General features: G+C 47.1%; 1 protein-coding gene across 1 annotated transcript; it reads left to right on the plus strand.

Annotated features, from left to right (window-relative positions):
• The first annotated feature begins 263 nt into the window (after nucleotides 1-263).
• On the plus strand, nucleotides 264-27,573 carry CRACD (capping protein inhibiting regulator of actin dynamics). The gene is made up of 9 exons (XM_014552944.2): nucleotides 264-340; nucleotides 2,345-2,366; nucleotides 7,850-8,014; nucleotides 10,416-10,484; nucleotides 12,586-12,768; nucleotides 13,418-16,301; nucleotides 22,028-22,218; nucleotides 22,797-22,959; nucleotides 24,923-27,573. Exons 1-9 carry the CDS (start codon nucleotides 264-266, stop codon nucleotides 25,081-25,083), a joined length of 3,915 nt encoding a protein of 1,304 aa, XP_014408430.2. The 3' UTR covers nucleotides 25,084-27,573.

Below are 27,573 nucleotides of genomic sequence, written 5' to 3' on the forward strand. Positions count from 1 at the left end.
ATGCTCCCTTATTCCTGTGGGACCCTTCTGTCTACCCAGCTCCTTGGCTGACCCCTATCAGAAAAGGACCCCATTGCTGGAAGTGCTTTCTGAATGAGACAGTGCATGTGGGTGGAGTCCCCTAAATCAGGAGGAGCAAGAAACTGAATTGCCAGAAGGAATCTTATCATCCTAATAAAATGAAGCACATGATTTGCATTCCAGGTCCTTCAACTATTCTTTGGGAACCCGGGCGTTTTCCCATGACAGTATTTTTATCCCTGATGGGGGAGCAGAAAGTGAGCAGACAGTTCAAGCAATGTCACAGGACAACATCCTGGGCAAAGTCAAAACTCTTCAGGTAAGACAGCTTGAGATTGAAGGTCTGAGCCATAGGAAGGGGCCCAGCTACGGAGGGAAGTGGGAAAAGTTCCGAACTTGGCCTTGAGTAATGGACTGGGAGGTCCAGGGGCAGCTCCTGCTGAGAAAATTTGCTTTCTCAAACCTGACTCAGTTTTCTGGAAGCCTCTCTCTGTCCACCTGTGAGAAGTACACTGTCACCACTGTACCCACCTACGTAACACCCCGTCTCCTTTTCTCCCAAGTTGCTCCCTTGTTTTTAACTGGACTTCATGGGACAAGTACCCACGAGAAGCTGCAGGACTTGGGTGGGAGGAAAGAGCTCCTGACTAAGTGTTGGCCGTGATCCCTGAGCACAGGGTTGACTGTGAGCTGACGGTGCACAGCAGGTGTTCCCTTTCCAAGTCTCCATACTTGAACAGTGGATGGTGAGACACTTTATCATCCTGTTGTGTTTGTAAATCTGGCTCCCCTGGGCAACCCTGTCTCAGAGGGATGTCATGAAGCTCTCTCACCCGCCTCTTGTCCACACTGCAGAGCTGGGAGGTTTTCCTACATGAAATTGACTCAGGTGGTAACTCCTTAATAATGAAAATATAAGAAAATAATTCTTCACTAAATGCAATTGAAATAGTGGGGAATCCAGGAAAAAAGCAAGGGGAGCAAAGACACCTGGAATCTGACTCTTCCAGGTTTGCCTGAATGCTGAGTAGAATCCATTCACCCAACAGAAAGGCCTTCTCTGAGCTGGGGGTGTTTGGAGGCGATCCAGATTATGAATGGGAGGCACTCTGGTTTGCTGGTGTCCATCTGTCTCTGAGTCTCCAACAATGAATGAATAAATGAATGAATGAGCAAAACAAAAAGGATAAAGGGAACAGCTGGTTTGAGCTGCTGACACAATGAAGCACTGAACTCAAAGGAAATTTTCTATTTTCTTGTAATGTTCTTGTTTCTACTGACTATTTGCTGAGTGTTTTGTGATCTGTGTTTGGTTACACATTCCACACACACTCAGCTGAATCTAGCATATGGCCAGCTGGGGAATAGCCAACACCCTGGAACCATACCCGGACTTGCCTCGATCTTTACATCCACTGCACCGCAGCCCCGGGCCAGAGTCCTGCCCTCAGAACTAACCTAGGCACTGCCTTCAAATTTCAGCGTTTCCTAACTAGGGCACTGAGGGCCCATTCTTGGTTCTTGCTGGTTGCATTGCCCCATTTTATAGCTTCAGAAGAAAAAGTAAGCTGTCACCTCTCATTAGTTGGAGAAGAGAGATGGGTGGTGATGGCCAAAGAAAACCTTCACCTCCCCCACTCTTGTTTTTCCCTCTTGAAGTCTTTTGAGTCCTGGGATATTATTCCTAAGAAGTTCTGAACCCTCAAATCATCCCCTTTCTAAGGGGGATGACTTACAGATTTCCATCTCCTAAACAGCTGTATTTTACAAGGGCCTTTCAAGGAGGTCTTTAAAAATTAGATAATGGCCTATTGTCTTAAAACGGTATCTGCTTTGTAACGTCACACCACATGGCCACTGCCACCCCAAGAAATGGATCTGGAGTTGTAAAAAATGGATAATTCTGCAGTAATGAAAATAGAGAAGCTCAGTTAAAATATGTAAATGCCTGTTGTTCGTATTAATGATATAAGGCATAAGTTTAAAGGATCTGATTTCGTAATGAATAAAATGGAAAGCAGCCGACCTCCCTGAAGTGACAATTCTGTTAACACAGGAGGAGAAATATGGGTGAAGCTATCTGAGTGCTAATCGGAGTGCTCTCCTTTGGACAATAACTGCTTGGGTCTGCCTAATTTTGCTTCTGCTGCGTGGATTCACAGCTTCCTCATAGCTCTAGAGTTACATGTTTTTAAACAGTAAAATAAGAGACTTTGCTCTTTGAGGAGGGAAATGGGGACCATTTTTGTAGCAAATGTGATTTTTTTGGAGTGACATAAGATGTAACTGTATCACCCCCAAAAGACTGTGCTTTATTTTTCAGTCGACTAAGCAGTATGTTCCTGGTAAGTCGTAGCAATCGTAGTTAATTTTATTCCCTTGCATGGATGCTTTGCATTTTTCCATGGAAACGTTATGCTGGTATTGATGCTCAGTAAGCAGCAGAGACTCCAGCATGGAATGAGGGTGTCTAGTTACGTCAGAGGCATGTATGTTTTTCACGTCTGAAATTGTCTTTGTGTATGTGTATGTTTATTAAAAAAGAGAGAGAGAGACAGAAGTCATGGATAACACCTATTTGACAGTAAATGTCCTAGCAAGCTGATAAGCCACCACTATTAAGAGATTCTTTTGAAATGCGATTTCTACTGGAATGCCATTAAAAAAAAAAAAAACTTTTCCTCTGGCTTAAACTTACTAGCCCTTGGAAAGAACTGCGCCTGTAATGACTGCATTTGGAAAGGTTGCCCCCTAGTGTCCACATGTAGTCGTCTCAGCTAGGACTGTTCTGTGTGGTACCGGTGGTGGTTAGTATCTGTCTCCTGAGTACAGAATGACTGAATACAGCATAAATCAGCCTACACTTTTCTGAATAAAGTGAATCTACCACCTGCCAAAATTTCTGTGGCAAGCAACTGAACCTTTAAAAGAAAAAGTACCTTTTTCCCCCTGAGTGTAAAAATAATACATGTGCATAGTGAGAACAAATTTGAATATATGGGACAGTTATAGGGACAAAAGCCACAATGGTGTCCTTTTTGAGGACCCTATACATAACAGTTAGTTGTTCTATGGCCAGTGGGGGAAATATAAAGCCCACGCCAGACCTCCGCCACCATCTGGCTGTGTGGCCTCAGGGGAAGCCATTTAACTTCTCACCCTCATTTTCCCCATCCGAAAAACAAGTGGATGCATGTGATGGATGATCTGAAGGGCCCCTCCTGTTCTTAAAATCTGCCATCAATAGAAGATCACCATTCACCTGCTATAGCACGAGGTGGCTTTGTAAGCGCTGCATTTCGTTGCATTTGGACCGCAATGACCTTGATGTTCCCTGCAGCTGCCCAGAGCATGGATCAGCTCTGGGTGCCTGTTTATTTCAGATCAAACGAGGCTGTGAAGTCTGTGTGTACCTACTGATGATAAAACTCAGAAACGTCACAGTCTAAGCCTGCAGGTGATTTTTAGAATTAGACCACCCCTTTGTGAGAAAGTGCTCAGTCTGTTAGTCCACGGACTGTTTACCTCAGGAGGGAGAACCTCCATCTTCAGCAGCTGCCGTCTCCTGCTGAGCTGGATTTCACTTTAAAATGCCAAAGAGTCTTTCCTTTGAGGATTCTGGCACCTCACGCAGCTGTCAAGGACACAAAGAATAAATACGTGCTCTTGGCCCCTTCTGCACAGAGCCGACGTCTTTAAATCTCTGTGCTTTCGCTTTTTCTTATTCTTTTAAATCCGTTTTAATTATGGGAGGATCCGTAGTTCGCTCAAGAGGACAGCAACTTTATTTTCCCTTGGCTTTGTTCTTACAGAAGTGGTCTGAAGGCTGGCTGTGAAAAATCTGGAGAAATCTAAACTGGCAGTGTGAGAGCTGCAGAATATGATGTGCTTGGAATTTCCACACCAGAGGGAAAAAGCCTCATAAATATGGATGTGCATTCTTGTAACATCATTCTCCAACATTCCATATTCCACCAAAATGGCCCAATTTGAATGAATAAAATACAGCTTTTTGCACGCATTCCACCCTAACAGTAACTCCATTCATAGCCACAAATAACGTGGACTCAGTCTAGGCACAGTGCTTCCACTCTCTCCTCGAGTTCTAATCTCAGTGCGTATAAAGAATCCATGGGTGTCCAAAGAAATATCTATATGTGGAGGGAGTGGTAATAGTTTATTTCTCTGAAAACTTAAGGGCAAGCTCATCTTAACAGTCTGGTTTTCAGTGATTTCTGGTATCACAGTTCTTCTCATGACAGTGAGTAGTGGGCAGAATAAAAATCACCAAAAAGCCACATTTAGCTTTATATTCAATTCACCCAACACCTGCGATTACCAAATAGGATTTAGCAGTCACCTTTTAGCTGTCAGTAAACCACACAAAGTACCCGACAGCCCTGTCTCCTTTGAGTCAGCTGAAGGAAGCGTTCGGAGCAGGAACCACAAGGTGGGGAACTCGTGCAGGTGCAGAAGCCTTGGCCTTGAGAGCCTGAGCATCAGTCACCATGGCCTTGGACCTTCAGTCCTGCCTGGCCTGTTCCGCTGTCTCGTCCCTGACCACTGCAGGCTGTGTCAGGAAGACAGCCCCTCGTCTGCACAGAGAGGCAGCAGCCCTATCCCGAGATGGAGGCCATCATTTTAGTGACCTGGGTCCCCCCTCCTCCCGAGCTCCCTAGCCAGCAGCCTGGAGCTGTTTTCTTAAGAGGGATTTGCAATCAGTTGCCTTCTGGAGGTGCACATCGTCATCCTCAAAGGCAACAGCATTGTGTTTCTTTTGCAGGATGAGCAGATCCCTGACGTAAATCACCGCTCTGATATGCACACGTTCTCATTCCCTCTCGCCCTCTCCTCCTTCCTCCTTCCGACCCCCCTCCCTGCCCCCTCCAGCGGTTGCACCTGCCATCCGGGCTGCAGCTCCTCCCTGTGCCTCTTCGCTGCCCCCTGCACCCTCCCCTCAGTTTGCTTCTTTGACCCTCCGCTTCATTTGTTAACATCACTCTCCATTTCCCAGCTTAGTCCCGTGTGCCTTATTTCACCTGTTTTTATTGCATCTAGGTTTCCCCTCATTTTCTCTTTCATTTTCCATTTGTAGTCTTGATAGCCATCCCGTCTTAGGAGTTTATTTCAGTCTGGCCTGTGATTAGATTTTGCCTGTGTGTGTGTGTGTGTGTGTGTGTCCTGAGTGTCAGGTTGGACCAACATCAGTACTCTAAAACATGTGCTAATGAAGAAAAATATCAGCATGTTCATTCTTTTTTGTGGTGGTGGCAGAAATCCTAACTAAATGGCCTTAGGGTATTAAGCCAGGTTTTCCTTAGAAGCCCATTAAAGAATTACTCTTTCCATTATAAGTAGAAGAAATACCCTCATCTTAGTCATTCAAGAGCACGGGTAGATGTCAGACCCTGACAACAGGAGGTCTCAGTTTAAGGAAATTCGCAACAATTTTTACCTCTTAGCCAACACGCCTAGAGAAGAGATAACTGGTCAACCAAAGGCTGGGCTGGGAGTTGCAGAAGGAACTCCTGCTCGGACTGTCACTGGGATGCAGGGACTTGTCCCCCTTCTCCTGCCCAGGTCCCCGTCCCTCCCCCACAGGGCAGCAAGTGAGGCGGGCCAGGCTTTGTTACACCTTGTCCTCTTGTCTAACACCATCGGCTGTCCTAACCGTGCCTGCTTACTGATCTGCTTAGAGTAGATACTAACTGCTGCTTCCTGCTAAACTTGTTTTTAGAAGTTGCCCTTCCACAGCCTTCTCCTCCCCAAACCCTTTTAGGTTGCTCAAGCTGTCCTTCACTGGCTGAACTCGGGCCGTGGATGTGTGCTCCCTCCCTGTGGTGCCAGGGGGCCAGGCTCCAGCTGAGATACCAGCAGACCCAATACAAGTCCTTGTCTCTCTGTGCTCCTGACTTGGCATGCCGGGGTGCCGGGGGGCGCGGGGAGGGGAGCCTGGGGCTCGTCTCTTTCATGTCTCTGCAGCCTCACTGCCCACCATGCAAGGCCGAGGGGGAGCTGGGTGAAGGTGGGTGGATTCCATACCCTTGAGTTCAGGGGGAAAGGGGGCATTTCCCTCAAGGGGTTCCTCTGCTGGGGAACTTCAGTAAGGTAGTAAAAATGCTGCTACTCTTTCTCTCTGCCCCAGTAAGACGAAGGAAGTACGATGTGAAATTTATGAGAACCAGTGGAGTACAAGAAAAATAACACCGAATGCTGTTTTTAGAAGACGTAGATTCAAATCCCTTTGGGGGCCACTCATTCTTTCCATAAGCTTGGGCCAGTCACCTCTCTCCGCTGGACCTCTGACGTTTTTTTGTGAAGTGAGGACACTGGACGATGTGATTGCTAAGGCGTTTTGCAGCTTTGTGGGATTAAATATTAGCCACATTAAAGAGAAATATCAGATCATGTATTCTTTTTTTTTTTCCTTTGAAACATAAAAAGACTATGAAACCCAAGTACCTCGATCTAGAACAGTAGTTTTCAGCCAGAGGCAGTTTCACCCTCAAGGGGATATTGGACAACGCCTGGAGGCATGTTTGGTTGTCTAGAGTGAGGAGAGGTTGCTACTGGCATCTGGTGTCCAGAGGCCAGGGGTGACGCGAAACACCCTATAGCGCACAGGACAGCTCCCCACAGCAAAGAATCATCTGGCCAGAAATGTCAACAGTGCTGAGCCCTGAGGTAGAGAAAGGCAGTAGTTCATATAATACATTCAATTCAGTAGCCTTTCAGACGACCAGGACATCCCTCTTTTTCTTCCAGAGTCATTTGTTTTCTCTACCCATTAAATATTTTATATCTCATGTATCTAGCCCATGAAATACCTTGCCCCTTCATAAGCTATTATGTTTATATATTTTTCCCCAGAGAATTCATTTCCTTTTAGGTCTGGCTTTCCTCTAATTCTAAATACTATTTACCTTCCTAATTTCTATCCCCTGTGTTTTCTCCTTTCTCCCTAGCCATTCAGTGCTCTCCCACCAGGGATCAGCCCCTCTTTGGCCCTTCCTCCACTTGGCTCCTTCTGGCCCGTAGGTCACAGTAGGTAGCTGCCGCAACGCGAAGGTGACGTCCTAGTGGCAGGACAAGACTGCGCTCACCTTTTTATTTTTATTTTTAGTGGAGGTACTAGGGATTGAACCCAGGACCTCGTGCATGCTAAACATTCACTGTACCACTGAACCATGCCCTCTCCTCAAGACTGCTGTCCTCTTTTCTGTGAATTCAGCATCGATCATGGAAAGACTTGCGGACCCTGGGGCCTTCTTCCCCTTGCCAGCAGTACCCACTGTGACCCAGACATGATGTTCAAGCTAGGGGCTGGTGACGGAAGTAGATGAAACATAAGTATTCAAGAGGAGTGTGTCCAGAAGAGGCTGGAGGGTTCCCTTGTCTGTGCAGCCACAAGGGTCTTGATTTCCCCCAGTGGTTCCTGCATTTCATGAAACTATTTTCTATACAGTTTTTGTACCTTTAAAAGACTTAGATATAAATTAATTTATAGGTTAATCAAAAAGTTTTTGTCATACCCGACTTTCGGTTCAGAAATACAGTCTCTCTACCCTCCTGGAAATGTTGGCATCTCCAGGAAAGAGGTGGCTGGATGGAAAAGCTCATGGCTCGAAGGTGGGAAAGAGAAGGAGAAGTTGTTAGACAGGATCGGTCACTGCGGGCGGCATCAGGGTTTGCTGGCGTGTTGTCTAGTCTAGAAACTAGCCCTGTACTGAGTACGCCTCAGGGCCTGCTGGGCATGCTGGGGAGCCAGGTCGTGGTTATTGGGAGCCGCTTCACTGCTTCAGAACATCTTTCTTTCGTTTCTCTCCAGCGACAGTTGGGCAAGAACATCAAGTTTGGGCAGCCACCACCCACCGCCATTCCCACGAAGAAGGCAGACAGTGGCGAGGCCCGCTTGGAAGAGGATCCATTCCTGACCAGTCCCATGGAAACTGTGACTCAGCAGGACAGCATCCTCTCTGACCCCGAGAACAAAGTAAGGCTCCTCCAGGGAATGACTCGGATGCTAATAAGCCCGGGAGGATGTTGGGCAGTGGACAGGAGCATCAGTAACACAAGGTCTGCAGTGAGGGGCGTAAGGGGGAGGGTTCCCGATGAGTAGCCCAGGGCTAGAGGGGCACGTCCTGGGTGAGTGCCTGCCCTGCAGTGGAGCCAGCGTGGAAGAGGGGGAGGCAGGGGAGACGTGCCCTTTCCACACACTCTTCTCAGTGTCTTCCTCTTGGGTTAGCCCACCTCTTCTGGGAGCCTTGCCTGGCCTCACCCACAAGCTGTCCTGTCCCCTCTGTGCCTTCGCTGTGCATCCTTAGTGCCTCTTACACATTTGTTCTCTATCTACATCTGTGCCCATGGAACTGTTTTCTCCCCATCTCAAAATGTTGAGTTCCTTGAGGACAGACTGGATCTTACACATCTGTCTCCCCAGGATGTAGCTACTGCTTACTTAGGAGCACTGAATAATTACTTGTCAAGTTGGACTAATTTAAAGGGAAATGAGGAAAGAAAGAAGTATGTGCTCAATAAGATAGAACATATCACACAGACCAGCTTGAAGTCTGCTTAGTGTGGAAAGAAATTCACATTGGTCCAGCACCGTCCTCTCTGAATGTGGTCTTTTGACACTTTGGAAGAAACCCAGTGAGCGTATCCTGAAATAAGACTCCGAGCAGCAGAAAGGATGCCCTCAGGCCTCTCTGGGAAAAGGAAGAGAAGTCCTACCAGCAGCTAGATAAACTGTTCTCCCAGTGAGGCTCGGAGCCTTCCGTTCGTAGAGGAAAGCGTTCTCTGTGCTGAGCCTACCATGGTGCCTGAGATGATGCTGGGTGTTATTAAAATGTCCCTGGAGGAGGTCATGCTTCTTATCAGCTAATATGTCGTAGGAGTAGTAAGAAAGATAAGCGACTTGTAGAGCAAAGGAAGGAGAAAAAAGGACAGTCTCCCCTGTGGGCCGTCTCTGCCTGGGCCGGACCCTGCTGACTCCTGGCGCCCACACATGTAGGTGGTGGGTGGGGTGGCGGGGGAAGCAGGTACGGGGCCCATCTCTCTCCCTGAGTCATCATCACAGAAATGCTCCCTCCAACTCGGGTGCTAGGCAGCAGCGATGGCCACCAGCCTTGATTCAGGGATTTCCTACGGGCCAAAGCAAATGTCTTTCCTGTTACCGAAGACCTAATAAGGGCAGGACACTGTGGCCTGGGGGAGAAGGAGGATCCTTGGTTCAGCAGGCGATACCCCGATACCCTGGCTGTGGGTCCCACAGAGATAAGCAGGATTAGGCCAGGGGCTGCCTCCAGGTAGTTTGCATTCTAATAAGAGGAGAGTCAGACAACAAGCAAGTCAACAAATAAAGACATCGCACGGTTTTGGATTAATAAAAATGCTACATAGGAAGTAAAGCAGGATAACTGAAAAGTGAGTGATGTGGTTGGAGACAGGCTGCTTCCTTAGATAAGGAGGTCAGAACTGCGTAAGCAGATCTGGGGGAGCGGGGGTGAGGGGTGTTCTAGGCTGAAGGAAGAGCAAGTTCATAGGCCCAGAGATGAGGTGGGCTTGTCCTGAAGGAGGAACAGAAAGCAGGCCAGTGTGGACGAGGGCAGGGGTGGGTAGAGCACAATATGGAGGCTGGATTGTGTAGACCACTGGAGAAGGGGTGCATTCTGTTCAAAAAGTAATAGTAATTTTAATCAGGGTAGCAACATAATCTGATTTGTGTTTTCTAAAGATGCAACTAAGTGTGATGTAGAAAATGAATTGAGGTAGAGCATGCTGATGTTAGGGCTCTGGAATGGACCATGAGACCCTTTTGTAAAAATGGGTGATGCAAGACAGAAGGTGTCGCTGGTGCAGATGACATGAGGTGTGTGTACCCAGGGCAGGCAAGGTGCATGGGGTGTGAATTGTCGCCCTTTTTCTTTTCCTTCCTTCCTTCCGTTCCTTCCTTCCTGGGCTTTCTCGCCTCCTCTGGTCAGCCACCTTCTCAGCCCAGCCCCTGTGTACCATTGAAATGGCCCTCTTTCCTTCTCATGGAGAAAAGGTCTGGCAGATGAAGGGGGTGGGAGGCAGCCAGCAAAGCTGGAAGCTCTGAGGTTGGAGCCGACTTCCCAGGTAGGGTGGCGGCAGGGAAGCACCCCAGATTCTCTCAGCAGTGGGGAAACACCTCAAGGGCGGCAGTTGGAGGCCACCTGGCTGGGAAACGTGTTGGCTCGGGGAAGAGGGGCTTGCACACTGAGCCTCAGGAGCCCCAGTGGAGTCTGGACATCAGCAGAGTCCCCTGCGTGGGGGAGGGGCGGCCCTCGCCAGCACAGACACTGAGTGCCTGGTTACCCGCCCGGCACTTCCTGTCCTAGCTTGTGACTGGAGCGCTCTCTCTACTGTTCCAGACCAGTGAGACGCCAAGTTCTCCGAGTCCTCTGAACCTGCCTGGAGCCAGAAGTGAGATGGAAGAGAAGGTAATATGATTTGAACTTATGTATTTAGCGTCCTTACTTTAACTTCCATTTTTCCTTTTTTTGGGTGATCTTCTGCCTCATTTTTCCATTCATAAATGCTGTCTTTATCCACTTCTTTAAATTCCTTCAAAATGCAACCAGTGGTAGATGTTGGAGTGTCTGTTTCCACGGCGATGCAACTGCTGGAACTGAACCCAGCTCAGAAAAATAGCCACACTCCCGGCATGCCTGTGTTTGGAGTCTCAGGTATTGGTAGTTTTCCTCAATATATCTTGTACTTCAAGACACTGGTAAGCCATTAAAAAAAGACATTCCAGAACACCTGAAGGTAAAGGGTCTCTTATTTAGAGATGCAAAAAAAAAAAAAAAGAACTTGGCATTTCTCTCCTTGTCTGTATTTTTGGTTTTTAACATTGCATTGAAACCTGGACTTGACCTGCAGGAGTCTAGGGCGCCCTGTGGAGATCACGTGCACCTTTTCTGCAGAGGCCGGTCCACTCTCATGAGGATTTGTCACCTGCACTGGGGTCCAGGTGTCCTCCTGGGGATTGACAGATAGTCTGGGGACAGGTCCTGTCCCCAAGTCTTCTGAAGGGGGTGGCTCAAGACAATTCCACCACCTAGATGACGAAGAGGCCCGGCTTGACTAACTAGAAGCAGAATATTGCATATGAATCTCAGCTTCAGTTGTTCTGTCTGTGTCTTCAATCTATCACATTTGGCTCTAACTCCTTTTACTCACGCATCCATTAGGGGATGGAAATAAATGTTTAATTCATTTCTCATCAACAGTAGTTCAGAATTTGACACCTATTATAAAGATAACCATAAATAAATAAAGGCTTAGGAGACCTAAGCCTGGAATTATTTTTCCTTACCTCCATGCTTCTTGTCATAAATTAATGTTTACTGAGCACTCATTTCATTCCTGCAGCTAGCTGGGTCCTTTTACTTTGTGCATAAATAGGGAAGGTAACTGCAAAAAGCAAAGCCATCGGCTCAACCCCAATGACCCTGCACTCACAGATGAACCTTGGCCTCAGTGGGTGCTGCACCTGTGTCTGAGCTGCCAAGAGCGCCCTCTGCTGCACAGTGCGTGGTGTTGCCAGGAGCCCTTGCCTTTGCTGCTGGCCTATGAATTCTCTGTAGTTACAGGCATAGCTTCTTACCATCTGATTCAGTGTGGCTTCTGAGCCACAGTCCCTCTGACCTAACTAAATGTGCATAGTTGATCCGAGGTTGTGGTTTTTAAGTGACCCCATCTGTATTATAGACCTGCAAGCATGGTGCAGTCCATCCTTTGAAGAATTGCCCCTCCCCTGTGTGTGGCACATTTCTGCCCTTCATGTCCTCACCCAGGCTTCCTCCTTTTCCCTTCTAGGTGAGCTTCAGTGCTCGGTGACTTTGGAGTGATTGTGCAAAAACATTTTTGCTGCTTAGGAATTTTATGCCCTAGGCACAGAGGTTATACTTTATTGTTCCTTCATTCTTTCAACAAATATTTATTGAGCACTTACCAAGTGAAATGTGCTACTTGGGCGTAAAGAAGACTGATACAGATGTGAAAATGAAATATTCCCTGTCCTAAAGAGGCTAAGGTAGGAGCTGAGGAATGTACACACGATGTCTGAGGCAGTGGAAGGCACTTAAGAGTTCTTAGCATACAGATGAGCTAGTCCAGGGCACAGCAAACTGCTACTTATTTTAGACCTTGGGGCTACAACGTTGCAACTAGCAGACTCTCCTTTGTTCTGCGCTTCCTTTGTAGTGCAGAAGCAGCCAAGAACAATGATGTGGCTGTGTACCAGCAAAACTTTCCTTACCCAAACAGGCTTTGGGCATAATTGGACCCTCTAGGTATGTCTTATTGACTCCTGATCTAATCTAACCCCCATATCACTGAGAGGAGGAAAACTAGTCCCTTAAAGATTAAATGGCCTTTACAAGTTAATACAAATTGTCACCAACAAAACAAATACTCAACGTCTTTTGATAAGCAGTGCTCATTTCACTATGCCCGTGGGCGCCCCCTGCTGGCCAGCATCGCCTGGGTAGGTCCGGGCTGGGCGAGCTGACGGCGTTATTTCCATCTCCACTGTAGGTTGCTCCATTAAAACCGTCTCGGCCAAAAAGGCACTTCTCTTCTGCTGGCACCATCGAAAGTGTCAACCTAGATGCCATCCCCCTGGCCATCGCTCGCCTGGACAACAGTGCTGCCAAGCACAAACTGTCCGTTAAGCCAAAAAACCAGAGGGTGTCAAAGAAGCACAGGCGACTTATCGGGGTACGTATGTCCTGGCTGCCCAGGAAGATGCCCTTGTTGGCTGGGCACTAATGCTGCCTAGCAGGGTGGTGCTGTGAGGGGCCTATGGGAGGAACAAGGTTTCTCCCTTCCAAGGATGTAGCCCTATTGCAGGGAACAAGGGTGAATTGTCCATTTCCTTCCCACCACCCTTTCTGACTCGTCCTCCGGGGGCTGGTGGACCTCAGAGAGAGGGGCCTGCCTTCCTGGGGGCTCCAGACACTGCATTTGCTTTGCAGCAGACAGATGGCCCACTTTCTTCTGCCACAGCTTAGCCAAAGGTTCTTCGGTTTGATTAGAGCAGACTTCTGAGTCACAAGTTTCAGGGGACATTGATGAAGTGCAAATCTCATTTTCCCCTCATATTCCTCATGCTGGACTACCGGTGATTACTCATGTGTATTAAGAAAAAGGAATCTGAGGATGACATAGAGAGAGGAAACAAAAATGAAGTGCTCCCCCCCCCCCCCGCAGTTTATTCTTGGTGTGAGAGATGCCCAAGGTTAGGGGTCTCTGCTTAGACAGGTTGCCCATCCTTTTGAGATGAGGAGGGCCCCCCACATTGTGACTAGGATTGTAATGGTAGCTTGTGCATAAGGCAAGCTAACTCTGTCCCCTTTCCCAATGTTAGGATCGACAGAACGAGCATGGTGGCCTTCCACGTCAGCTGTCCCTGGACCAGAACGGACACCCCGGAGAAGAAAAGCCCATTTGGCATGAAGAGGAGCCAGAGCTGCTGGACTCGGAGGAAGAGAGGCGACGCCAAGAAGAATACTGGCGAGAGCTTGAGGCCAAGTGCAAACGGCAGAAAGCCGAAGCTGCGGAGAGGCGACGCCTGGAAGAACAGAGACTCCAGGCCCTGGAGAGGAGGCTGTGGGAGGAGAACCGTCAGCAAGAGCTCCTGGAGGAGGAAGGGGAGGGAGAGGAGGAGAGGGATGTCCAGGAGGAGGTAGAAAAGAGGCAGCGTGAAGCGGAGAGGCCGAGCCCGGAAGAGCCGGGCTGCCGAGGCCCAGAGCGGAGGGAGCAGGAAGAAGGAAGGCGCGCGGAGGCCGGGGAGCCGAGGCGTCCGGAGGAAGAGGCGCATCAGGAGGAGCCGGAGGCACTGAGCCCGGGGGAGGCCCCGAGGCAGTCGCTGGAAGAGGAGGAAAGAGAGTTGAAGGAACTCAGAAGACTGGAGGAGCTGGAGGAGCAGAGACAGCAGGAGGCCGAGAAGAAGCGGCTGGAAGAGGAGAAGAGGCTGGAGGAGCTCAGGCGGCAGGAGTTGGAGGAGCTCAGGCGGCAGGAGGAGGAGAAGCAGGAGCAGAGGCGGCGGGAGGAGGAGGAGCAGCGGCGGCGGGAGGAGGAGGAAGAGCAGAGGCGGCAGGAGGCAGAGGAAAAACGAATGGAGGACCTCAGAAGGCAGGAAGAACTGGAGCTGCAGAGGCGGCAGGAAGAGGAGGAGGCGAAGAGGAGGGAAGAGCTGAGGAAGTGGGAGGACATGGAGGCAAAGAGGAGGCAGGAAGCGGAAAAGAAGCTTCGGGAAGCACCGAGAGGGGAAGAGGAGCATCCGCCGCAGCTGGACCACAAAAGGGGCTTGAGGAGCCCATTTCAGAGCGACTTTGCAGAGAAGCTAGAAGAACACAAACACCTGAAACTCAAGAAGCCAAGAGAAAACCCTGAGGAACCAAGTATTTGCGAGAAGCAGAGCCCAGTGGCCGCCGAGCCATCTGGAGAGCAGCAGGGAAAGCAGGGCGATGTTCCCGGGGATGATCGTTGCGGACATCAGGAAAAGAGAGAAGAAACCAACGCACAGCCTCCACAGAGACAAGAGGCACAGTTGGAAGAGACGCTGGCTCCACGGGAGAAGAAAGAAGCTGCTGCTCCAGAAACAGACAGAAAGATGGAGGAACTCAGATGGCAGGAAGTGGATGAGAGGCAGACCATGCCCAGACCCTACACTTTCCAGGTGTCGTCAGGAGGGAAGCAAATTCTCTTCCCCAAAGTCAATCTGAGCCCGGTGACGCCGATGAAAGATGCAGGACTCGCCTCCACTCCCCAAGAGCCAAAAGCGCCCAAAGCCAGCCCGGCCTCCCACTCCCTGCCCTCCTCCCTGAGCATCCCCCACACGGCCATTCTGGTCACGGGAGCACAGCTCTGTGGGCCAGCTGTCAACTTGAGCCAGATCAAGGACACAGCTTGCAAGTCTCTCCTGGGCTTGTCAGAAGAAAAGAAGCACGTGGATGTCCCCGCCCTGGAGAACCCACCTCGAGCCCCCGGCGACCCCCGGGCAGGTGGTGGGAAGGCCAGGCCCCCGCAGGAATCTCCGAGCAGTGTGGCCGCACTTGCTGAATGGGCTTCCATTCGGTCCAGAATCCTGAAGAACGCAGAGGGTGACCATCGCAGCGAGAGAGACCAGGCCCGGCCCGGTGATGAGTACCTTCCCAGGGGCCGATGTGATTCCCGCGGGAACCTCCGGAGGACCCCGCCGGTAAACGCGAAGTTCTCCATTAAGCCTGCCTGGCAGAAATTCCCTGATGGGGGCGCGGAGGCCTCCAAACAGAACACAGAACCGGAAAGCATAAAAAAAAAATTGGTGCCGGGACCCAGCGAAGAGGCGGCGCCCCAGCCCCCTGCTGCTGACACTCATGAGCCCTTGAAGGCTGCAGGGAAACCGGGGGCGCGCCAGGAGCCAACGGATACCACAGAGGGGTACAAATTTGCCAAAGACCTTCCCTCTTTCCTTGTTCCAAGCCTTCCTTACCCTCCGCAGAAAGTAGTGGCCCAGGCAGAGCCCGTGACCACTTCGGACAGTGAGACCACAGGTGGTGTAGGAAAGCCAGACCCCGTGATGCCAGGTGGAGAGGAAAAAGCCTCCCCTTTTGGAATAAAATTGAGAAGGACCAACTACTCCTTGCGCTTCCACTGTGACCAGCAGACAGAACAAAAGAAGAAGAAAAGGCACAGCAGCATGGGGGACAATATCGATGGGGCGCCACCGGCCCCGGGGGGCACAAATGAAGAGAAGGAGAGAGAGGCTGCGGCCCTCAGGCATGGCCCGTCCTTCCCCCTGGAGAGGAAGCAAGCCCCATCCACCTGGAAGGACCTCACTGAAAGCCCTTCCAGCCATTCCCCTCCTGCAGGCCAGCCCCGGCCCCCACCAGCCAGCAGCCAGCCGCCAGCTCCAGAGCACGACAAGGCAGCGAACAGAATGCCCTTGGCCCAGAAACCAGCCCTGGCTCCAAAGCCCACAGGTCAGACCCCACCGTCCTCCCCACTCTCCAAAGTGAGCCGGCCCTACTTGGTAGAGCTGCTGGCTCGCCGGATCGGGAAGCCAGACCCAGAGCCCAATGAGCCATGCAAGGAGGGCCAGGACAGCGGTGACCCCCGGCCACTGTCTCCCCCACCCCCTGAGGAGAGGAAGCGGCAGAAGTGGGATGAGGAGGAAGAGATGGAAACAGAGAGGAGACCAGCTTCCCTGGCTCCTACTGCAGCCCGGCAAGAGAAGCCTTCTCTGACCCCTGAAGCCGGGAGGAAAGGTGCGTAGCTGTAGGTTGCAAAATTCTGCTTCTATTCAGCCGGTTGTCTGTGTCACAGCTAAAGCCAGAGCTGCCCAGGCCTGGGAGTAGCCCACAGAGCTGATGTTGGGGCACTTCCCTTCATTAGAGGCTGGTGCGCCATTCCCCAAGGGCCCTCACTTGTGAGTCATAGGGAAAAGCTTTACTTCTCTTTACAGCTGTGGACTGACTCTCTTAAGTGGCCGACTCCCATTAATGATCCTTCCTTACACAAGTAGTAACACAGAATGATACGCTTTCACTTGACAATGGAAGTTGAAATGTGGTCTGGATCAATGCAGATGTCATTAATCTTGATGAGGGGTCCATGCAGTTACATAAAGACTGGAGTTTCCTAGACCAGTGTCTGTGCTGTCTCTTGGCAGTAGCTGCACCGAGGTGGGAAGTTAGGGGGCTGTTGATGGCTGTATCCGCCCAGGGAGCCTAGGTGTGCATAATCAGCTTGGTCTCACTTTTATGCACAACATTCTGCCTGTGCATCCCCCACGCATCAGCTTTCCACCGTGATGCCCTCCGATAACAACATGGTAGAGCAACCTTTACTCCTGGCTGCCCCTCGTGTTTCTTCATACTGCGTGTTTGGGGCAGCTCGGCCATCACTTAGATTGGCTTTGGTGCCCCTGAGAACATTCATCTGATACTTTTTCTTTTCTGTTTTGCAGATTAGTTGGTCAGGTGTGGGTAGTAGCCCAGGAAGTTACATTTCTCAGAGAAATTCTCCCCTTAGGTTTTTTAAGGGCAGCTTTAAGCTTTCTCTCTCTCTCTCTCTCTTTTTTTTTTTTTAAATAAGGAGACAGTGGGGCATAGTGACACTTTATTTCTTGTTTGTTTGTTGTTTGCCCCTTCAGAGTCAGAAATGGTGGCTGGCACTGGAGATACAACAGGTAACATGACACAGTGTTACCTGCTCTTGTACCTTCTTCTAGACACAGTTACAATTCAGTGTGATAACAGAAATTCAGCCAAGTGCAGGGGCTGTGAAATGAAACAAAAATATTATTCATCCCAGGTGTGGGAGAGGGCAATGGTCAGGGAATACTTTCTGGAAGAACCTCTGTTTAAACTATGACATGAGAGAGAAGTAGGGGTTTGCCAAGCGATGACAAGCAAGGATGTTACAGGCAAATATCTGGAAGCCAGAAAGTGTGTGATGCCTTCTGGAGAACTTGAAACAGTTCAGCATTGCAAGAGTTTAGAATGAGATGGGGTGTGCTGAGAAATACCACTGCCAATCATGAAAGGGTTCTCACTATGTTGAAAAGTTTGTACCAATTCTTAGGAGCAGTAGGTGTCTACCCTAGGAAGGTGCTGCCTGCCTTAACTGTAAACCAAGCAGCCTGCCGTGAGCTTGACATTCATTACCTCAGTGTACCTCCTCAGTACAGTTCAGTAAGGTAACTGCTATTTTCTTATTCTCACAGATGAGAAAACCGAAGGTAACCATGTTTAGGCAGCTTGCTCAAGATCGAACAGCAGCTCCTAAGTAGCAGAGCTAGGATATGAACCCCAATTTTTCTGATTCCAAAACCCTCCTGGATGTGTGTCACTGTGCCGGGAATGTGGTTTATGGCGAGTGTGTGTCTCGGCCTCTGCTACCCATTTCCTTGTGGGTTTTTTTCTGTACACCTGATGTGGAGGAGTCACTCATCTAGTTTGTGGATTTGTTTTAGAAGGAATTGTCCTGTGTGTGGCTGTAAATTCAGTGTGTCTGTGGAAGGAGGGGAGTTCAGGATCCTCTGATGTCACCGTCTTGAACCGGAACCCCCATGTTTAGTTTTGACATTAGTGTCTGTGTTACTAGCTTCCATGGTATCATCAGAGTTCCTCTCAAGCCTATTGATGGACATTTGGGTTGCTTCCATCTCTTGGTTATTGTGAATCATGCTGCTGTGAACATGAGTATGCAAATATCTTTTTTAGATTTTACTTTCAATTATTTTGGATAAATAACCCAGAAGTGGAATTTCTGGATCATATGGTAATCTATTTTTAATTTTTTGAGAAACCACTCGATTATTTTCCATAGTGGCTGCACCATTTTATATTCCTACCAGTGTCACTCAAGGGTTCCAATTTCTCCACATCCTCACCAACACTTGCTATTTGTGGGTTTGTTTTTTTTTAATAATATACATTCTAACAGGTGTGAGGTGATAGCTCATTGTGGTTTTGATTAATGAGCACCTTTTCACATGCTGTGGGTCATTTATATGTCATCTTAGGAGAAACATCTATTTAAATCCTTTGTCCATTTTTTAATTGGGTTTTGTTGTTGCTGATTTGTAGGAGTTCTTTCTATATTTTTTCAGTCCCTTTTAATAGTAAAAAATCCTCTAGGCACCTTTAGTGATAACTCTCTCATGTTAGTAATTAATCTGTTGCCTCCAGTGTCATAATCAAAACTCCAAGCTATATTTCAGACTAAGTGTCTCCCTTGTAATTTGGCGTGCTTTGGGCTGAAATGCTTATAGTGGGGACGCAGACACAGTCCACTTCTGCCCTTCCTTCCAGCCCAGAAACTGGCTCCACAGCTGGGGTGAAGGAAGGGGGAGGGGTAAAGCAATGAAGTTTGCTGCATTTGGGGGATACAGTGCTGATTCTTCTGTGTGTTCCTCAGACCCCTCACCTGCCACTTTCTCTTCCTGCAATTCCCCTATTTCAGTGGTGCCTCCTCCAGGCAGCCCTGCCCCTCTCTCTGCCACCCACTTGGCCCGCACCTGAACCTCATGCAGCACTCAACAAGTGTCGTCCCAGCACAAGGGCCTCTTTTCCAGGCCCCTGGCAGACACTGTCCTTGCCTTTGAACTTGTCCAGGTGTGAACAGAACCTCAGGTGTGCAGTTTGCCCCACAGACTCCAGGAGACCCATCAGTTCGTCTGAGTGGTCTCATTGAGGACCTTCTCCCTTGGCTTAGCCCCCTTCCCTCTCTAGGGGAGAGGATGTGGGAACACACCATGCTCCAACAGTCTTTTCCAAAGAAATTCTCTGGCTGCTTTTGCCTCAGCTCTGATATTTCTATGACCTTAAGGTGGCTGTTTGGCCACCTCATAGGCCAGTCCTGAGTAGGTGGTTGAGCACATCTGCTCAGAATGAGGGAGCTGGTGCCATTGATTATTTGTTACAGACGTCCTGGGGCTTCCCCGGCTGAAACTCAGACAGGAGTCCCATTTTAACATCCTGTTTTCTGTTTATTGATCCCCAACTACATCCAGACCTGTTAGGCCCTTTACACATACTACATTATAGCCTTTTTAAAAGTCTGGTCCGTAACTCCAGGATGTGCTACAGATCTAAGAAGATAAAAACCTGGCTAGAGATTTACCTTTTCAAGTTATTTTAGTCAACTATAACTGTAAATAATTATGCTTTAAAGATATTTGGGCCTTTGTGATAAACCCAGTCCAAGTTGTTGGCAGGAAACTCGCCCGTTGCTTGAAGGACCTTCCCAAGCAAGTTCAAGTACGATTCCCTCTTACATAACTGCTTTAAGTGGAAATCAGATCTGGGCAATTTGGGTTTTAGACATTTTACAAACAGGTGTTACCCAGCCCTTGAGTTGAAAAAAAAAAAAAAAAAAGAAACTCATTTAGTTCCTGTGTATGTCAGGTGTCTCAGTTAAGCACAATGATTTAAGTGGTAAATATTTTTAATTTTCTGGTTAACTGAAGATTAATCAAAAACTCCTTTCAGTTTGAGTTTTAAAAAAAACTTCTGAAATGTGTTGCTTTTCTTTCCTTTGTTAGATCGTAACCAAATCTTTATTTGACGATTAGGAATATTGCAAATGCCCAAGACTCATTATAAATAGGAATTCTCCTTGTACAGCATTATAGATCTAAAAGTTGTAGAAAATTAAGAGGAATCTGCCCTTTTTTATGCTTGAATTCCTGGTTTGGTGGTTCTCGATATGAAGTTCAGTTAACTTGGAGCCCTGATTGGTAACAGGTGTATCATCAAAGTGTAAACTTTTGTTTGGTTTCAAAAGAACAAGACTTAGAGCGAGCCCTTTCCCTTGGAGACAGTGAAGGATTCAGTGTCAGAACAGTTATCTCTAAAAGTATGTAATTTTCACCTGGGATCCCTTTAGTCAGAGATCATTGTCTCACAGACATAAGTAACAAGAGCACTTGCCTTTGTGGAGTGGTCACTTTATGCCAAGCACTGTTCTAAATGTTCTTATACCCAGGACCTCTTTTAATCTTCACAGCAGCTTGATGAGGCATGCGACATTCTCATCTCCATTGTATGGATTAGAAAACGAAAGCTTAGGGAAGTAGCATTTCTGACGTCAAACCCAGGTCTGCTCAATTCCAGAGTCAATTACAACCTCTGATCGCATCCACCTGGGAAGTCTGTTGCCGCCAGTTGCACAGGCGAGACAGCCCACCAGGAGAAAAGCCCAGACCGGGAGTCCGAAGTCCTAGATTCAGGTTTGAGCCCCAGCACTAAGTGCTGGGTGACTCTGGGCGCTGCTCTTGGCTGTGGACCCAAGTACTCACATCTATCCAAAGAGGCCCTGGACCATTTCCCACTGTGCTCCTTAGAGTCCTGCTGTCCTCGGCAGCCCCTCTACGCAGAGCAGTGCCCCGCTTTCCTCCTTGAAATACTGGTATTCCACTTGTTTGGTGGAGGGAAGAAGGTCCCACTGAAAAAATTAAAAAGCAATTAAAAAAGAACAACAATTAATGAAATAACTGCCTCTGTAGGCCTGAGGGTTTTGACATTGAAGACTATTTTTTCTTCCATTTTGAGGGAAGAGGAATGCTTGTTTTCTTTTTCTGTTGATTGAAGATGTTATTTTCCCACCCAGTGGAGTCACTCAGGCATCAGTACAGCGTGCATTAGAAAGGGATAGTTGACTATTTCATGGGCTGATTAATATGTCACAAGTTTTAAGAAGTGAGGGACTGAGCTGAGTGAGCAGTTGGTTTCACTGCACACCTGCTTTTGTCTTTACTGATTATGATCTCAATTTCAGCATGTTGAAAGGGAGTGGCCGCTGGGTTCTCACACCACCAAGCAGTTCTGACACCAGCTGGTGTCAGTTCAATTTAGTTCTGACATTTTCTGCCCGAAGATAGCATCAGATCCCACAGGTTAAGGGCTCAGTCCTACCAGGCTGCATCTAATCTAGATGCCAATCACAAATCCGGGCTGTTAATTTACTAGAGCAGCTTACACAACTCGGGGAAATATTTTACTTGTTAGATTATCAACTTATTATAAAAGGGTATAACTCACACAGCCAGCTGAAAGAGGTGCACAGGGAAAAGTATGTGAAAGGGGCCTAGAGCTTCCTTGCCTTCCAGGCAAGTCACTCTCCCAGCACCTCCCCATGTTCCCAACCCAGCTCTACAAACCAGTCCTTTTTTTGTATGGAGGCCTCATTACATAGTCATGATCAATTAAGTCATCAAGAACTGCTGATGGAACTCAAACTCCAGCGCCTCGCTCCTCCCCGGAGGTAGAGGTGGGACTAAAAGTTCTAAACCCTCTCTAATCAGGTGATTGGCTCCACTGGCAGCCAGCCTCCATCTTGAGGTGCTTTCCAAAAATCACTCATTAACAGAACAAAAGACACCTTTATGCTCTCATCATTTAGGAAATTGCAAGGATTTTAGGAGTTCTGTGCCAAATATGTATTTCTTACTGTGTATCACAATATCATAGTCTCTTTTTCCCCACAGAAAAGCCAGTGCTTCAGAGCAGACACTCTCTAGATGGCTCCAAACTTGTGGAGAAAGTTGAAACCCCGCAGCCACTGTGGATAACGTTGGCGCTGCAAAAGCAGAAAGGATTTCGGGAGCAGCAAGCGACTCGAGAGGAGAGGAAGCAAGCTAGGGAGGCCAAACAGGCAGAAAAGCTCTCCAAAGAAAACGTGAGTAGCCTGGTCTTCAGCTTTAACTGTGTCTTCCTGAGCTTGGCTCTCTGAGTTCACAGGATTTCTTTTTAAATGTCGGTGGGTGGGGGTGGCTAGCTGGGAGTGGTGGAGAATACGTAGAAAATAGAGCAATAAATAAGTTGACCACTGTTAAACCAAGGAGGCATTTTCAGTTAGAAATTTGATTTGATTTCCTGATGCTCCTAGGTTAACCAGATTCAGCAGAATCCATGCACACAACCCTGATATAAGAAATATGAAAATGATTTTATTTGAGCAATGAGTTGAGAGGAAATTAGGAGCCTTGCTCCGTGGCCCTGATTGTATAGCTAGTCCAGTGGGGCTCTTCTAGGAAAGTACAAAGTACATAGTGTCCCGTTTGTGACATTTGCACTGAGCTGCTCCACAGCTGGGGCCAGGGTTGAGCGCACGCTGCTCCCCCACGCGGTCCAGCTCTCCCTCTGGGAGCAGAGGATGGGGGCTGGCAGGTGGAAGCCTCCAAGGCCTTGCACAGTCCGTCTTTCCCTGTCCTTGGGTTGAAAACAGGCTTTCCGTGACTTTCTCTGCCCACCCAGGTCAGTGGCAGCCCGCTGCCGGGAAGCAGCAGTGTCAGCAGAGGCAGTTCCCTGCACAAGTCCACCGCTCAGCCAGAAGAAAAGAAGCCAGAGACGGCAGTGTCCAGGCTCGAGCGCAGGGAACAGCTGAAAAAGGCCAACACTCTCCCTACATCTGTGACAGGTAAGGGAGCAGGTCCATTCCTATTTAACTGTACTTTAAGGTTTTTCTCTTTAGGGCATGTTTTATTTCTCTAGTGTAGTAACTAGCACTTCAGGCATTTCAAAACATAGGCTCACAACCCCATTCATGAACACTGACACTGATAAAGCTCGTCTGATAAAGAGGATCAGAAACTCCTCCACTGTCAATGGTGTGATGATGAACATTTAACATTCAGCTCTTCGGGGAATGGAGAAACTGATTTGTACTATTTGCCATTTTCCGTGGTGTAAATATGGCCCCCATAGCCAATTTCAAGTTACCAATGTAATATCAAGTGGCTTATTAAATTCTTGAATTTTTAACAAGGTGATACGAGCCTTCTCCAACTCCACTGTCTGTAGTTGATCAAAAAAGGTTTATTAACTTCTTGTAGCAAGGAAGACTGAATACCATAAGAACCTTCTAATCTTATATTAGGGTTTGGGGGAAAGGGTGAAATTTAGGTAAAATTTAAATGGAGCAGTGCTTTGATAGGCTCAAAGCAAGGCAGCTGACATCAACTCTGAGCTGAAAAGCAGGAAAAGGCCCTGTTTCCCTTCTTAAGATAAATGTGCAGAAGCTGTATCTAAAAACCCCTACCTGGAGCTCTGCTCTGGTTGGAAATAGAAGCTGTTTCTCTGAATCATGGTGATTTAAGTGGCTCCGATGCTCCGGGCAAAAGTGGGGCGGTCCCTTCTCACTGATGTGATTTCAGACAGCTGACCCAGGTGTGACTTTAGAGTGCAAGGTTGTTCTGCTCTAAGTCCTTGATGTTAATTAACAACAGCAGTGTATAGGTTCATGCCACATAAGAGACATATGCACATTTTAAAAAAACTTCTTTATTCTGTTAAGAGATAAAATGATCCCGTAACATTTACAGCTATTTCCTCGTTATATATCCCTTGGAGGATGGAGAGTCTGAGAGAGCTTCCTCCCAGAGGTTGTTATTAGGGCATCTGTTTCCCCCGCTAGGCAACTCTGGTCCTCACACCCAACCTCTAGACCCAGGATTCTTTTATGCCTTGGATACCTACTAGCTGAAGTCTGGAAATGTAAAGACGTTTCACTATTAAAGCTACATTTACTATTTGGTGAAGAGGGAAAAAAAAACTTTGTATTTTGAAAACCACTTTGGAGCAGTGTACAGTTTCTTAGGACCCTCCATGGGCATTATTTCATTTGATCTTATACCCAGGAGTTAAGGGTTCTAAACATTCATTATATGGGTGTGTCAAGAGAAAATTCTTTCAGAATAGTGAAAGCTCCAAAGTCAAAGAAATCAGCCTTTCTCTGTTTGATTTCTTGGAAGCACCGAAGGGTTAATGCAGTTAAGAGTGGCTGCACCTTAGTAAAGCAAGCCTTCTGAAGTTTCTGTCTTTTCAATATTTCCTGAATTCTGCATGTTTGTGCCACAGGCACTAAGTATGAAAGGATAAGATGGGACCCCTCAGCTTATGAAGCCTCCAAGTTCTAGTAAATAGGATAGGATGTGCAGGAACTGGTAGAAAAGACTGAGTCCTAAGAGCTGGCAGATCCATGGGCCTCAGAGGGTGGAGGCACCCAGAGTACGCTTGGTAGAGGAGGTAACTTTGGACCTCACCAACTACTAAGTTCAGACTGCTCGTTTCATCTTTTGCCTCATGAAACTGGTTGTGTGACTAGAATCACAGAACTTACCTTTACTTGTTATTATCATGCAGGCATAGCTTCTGTGCACAGAAAAAATTAGGCTTCTAGGAATTCTCAGAAATGAGGGTTGACTGCACTGTGCTCACTGGAGTTCTGTATGAAACAGTTATGATCCCATAGCTTTCTTTCCCTAATTCTGCTCCCCAAAGATGCCCCAGTGTTTCACTGGGTTTTCCCTTCTCATCCTTTGATAAATCTAAACGTGGCTCTGACTTGTTGCTTTCTGCTCTTCCCTCAAAATGCAATCTAGTGGAGATCTCCGATTCGGCTCCCCCAGCCCCCCTGGTGAAGGAAGTCACAAAGAGGTTCTCTACGCCAGACGCTGCACCCGTGTCAACAGAACCGGCCTGGCTGGCTTTGGCCAAGAGGAAAGCCAAGGCCTGGAGCGACTGTCCACAGATTATTAAGTAAAGAATGACTCTTATCCATTTCTTTTGCCAGTTACTGGCTCTTCTCTTGCCCTTTTTATTTATTTATTTTTTATATGAGGTAAAGAAACCAAGCTAGGGAAAAGAAGCATGTTTTATAGGCTCTAAAATAATGTTTAGAAGCTGAACTGGTGGTGTTCCTTGTAAAAAGTGTATTTGCACAACCCTAGGTCCTGGTGCCTTGAGCTCCTCCTAGTTCTGAAGAGAAAAATTCCGTCCAAGGGACCACACGAAGCAAAGTCTCCAGACTAAGAATTCCTCACAAGAGCCTGCTGTACCCATTCTGTGGCCCTTCCACACATGCACACCCACACACCATTCAGAACGGGTACTTATGCCAATCTCTGTAATGGTTTTTTAATTCTTTACTCCAGCTTCTTTTATCCAAACCATTTACCATATCTTTGGGGATTCCTACCTTTTTCCATAGTAATAGTGAAAGGGTCATATACAGAAAGAAACAAGAATGCCCATTCTCCTGACTGCAGTAAGCAACTGGAAATTGCAAGTACAAGTCTGGCTCCTGGCTCTGTGCCCATGTCCACTTTTCATGACTTGTCCGCAGCCGGACCCTGTGACATAGAGAGTGAGTCCACCACACTTCTACCCCTCTGCTGAGCTGCAGGCCCTGTTAGACCAGAACTCTCCTTAAGAACATGTTAACCATGTGGCCCAGCTGGCTTCTAGGGAATATTTTTATTTCAAGTGATTAAAATAAAAATAAAAATAAAAGGAAGCTACAAATTCTCTGTCTCTGAGCATCCCCATCTAGTGTAGTTGTTCTTAAGATGTCCAGGCTCCATCCCAGACTTACTCAATCAGAGATCCTGTGAGGATGGGACCAGATGTGTATACTCTGGCAGAAACTATTCAGATAAATTCTGGCATATCAGAAAGTTTGAGAACCTTAGGATACACTGCTTCTAGTGTAATCTAGTTTTTAAAACTCCGAAGGGGAGGCTCACTTCATCCAAATCAGCAAAGATGATAAGGAAAAATAATAAAACAACCCCCCAAACCAGCCATTTATTATAAGGCACAAGAAGCTATTGACATTACCTGTCTCTGAAAATTCTTTAGGTCTTTAGGGAAAGTTAACAGTAAGATAAGATTTGAAACCTTTGTACTAAGGATTTCCTGTGGGAAGTTTCTTTACCACAGTCAAGTAATTCATATTTAAAGTCAAATGTTCAATAACATTTATAATGTAGAGCATTCACCTTGCTACCTTTAAAAACATCTCAGAGTTTTAAGTGGCCTTGTTTTATACACATGTGCTACAAAGAAGGGACTTGGCAACTTGAAAGCCACATATATTCACTTTTATGTTCCCTAAATTTGCTTTACATGAAACACATACAGCAGACTCACACGTTGTTAGTAGTAACTTACATTTCATGGTGTTGGGCATCTTCCCCTTTTCTTAGATTCTGACTTCAAAATCTAAGTACAAATCCTCTGCCTAGTACAAGGGAAGGAATTACATCCTTTTATCCTCTCCTACAAAAACACATTTTATTAGTGTCATTTTCCTTTATGCTTATTCAATAGAGTGTGCTGTTATTCTACTATTTAAAGGATGACAGCAGTTATTTACCTTACAGAAGGCATTTTCTTTCTGGAAACGATGGCTCAGCCTCCTGGTAGCAGCTGGCACGTGTGGTGAAGCGCACAGTTGTACTTTTTGCAAGGTGGAGTTAATACTATATATAGTGGTCCTTCAGACTGTTAAGACTCAATGGAACTTTAAATTTCTATGGCTATGAGAAGCAATTAATATTCCACTGCACGTTTTCCACACTCATGTTCATTTCTAAATCAGATATGTAGGCATTTGTTAGTTTCAATGATTTCTTCACTAACACTTTTAATAGGAATCTTTCCACTTAGAGCCCTGGAAATACAGTGCTACATTAATTATTCTGAATGGACTTTTTCTTTCATCCTATCAGCTCTGACTAATATCACAGTAATGGTAGAAAACAGGTGAAGAAATCAGATCATTAACAAAGAGTGGTACACAAGTTAACTGTACTGGCTTACCTACCACTGAGCCCATACAAGGAGAAATACCTCAGTTAAAAAACTTCCATCAGAATCTTTAAGAGTGTACTGAGGAAATGACAGTCACAGCACTTAACTTCCAAAAACTTCTAAAGGCTACATGTTTAATATTTCATGCAAAAATTACTCCAAATTTGCACTAAATACCAATGAAGTGTTATTTTGCTTTAGCTGTGTTGCAGTCTTTTCTGATCAACAAACTATGGGGGAAGTTCTGTAAAGCATATAAAAAATACAAGACTTAAAAAACATGAATGATTGCTATGTTAAATACGCAAGCTTAGTTTTTTTTTTTTAAACATATACATTTCTGGCAAGGTTATAGATGATTAACCTCTGTTCATAAGACTTATATATACAAAACTAGAGTTTTTATGTTTACTTTTTTAATTTTTCAAGTGCAATTGTT

The sequence above is a fragment of the Camelus ferus genome, chromosome 2 (genome assembly GCF_009834535.1).
Source record: "Camelus ferus isolate YT-003-E chromosome 2, BCGSAC_Cfer_1.0, whole genome shotgun sequence".
Taxonomy (NCBI): domain Eukaryota; kingdom Metazoa; phylum Chordata; class Mammalia; order Artiodactyla; family Camelidae; genus Camelus; species Camelus ferus.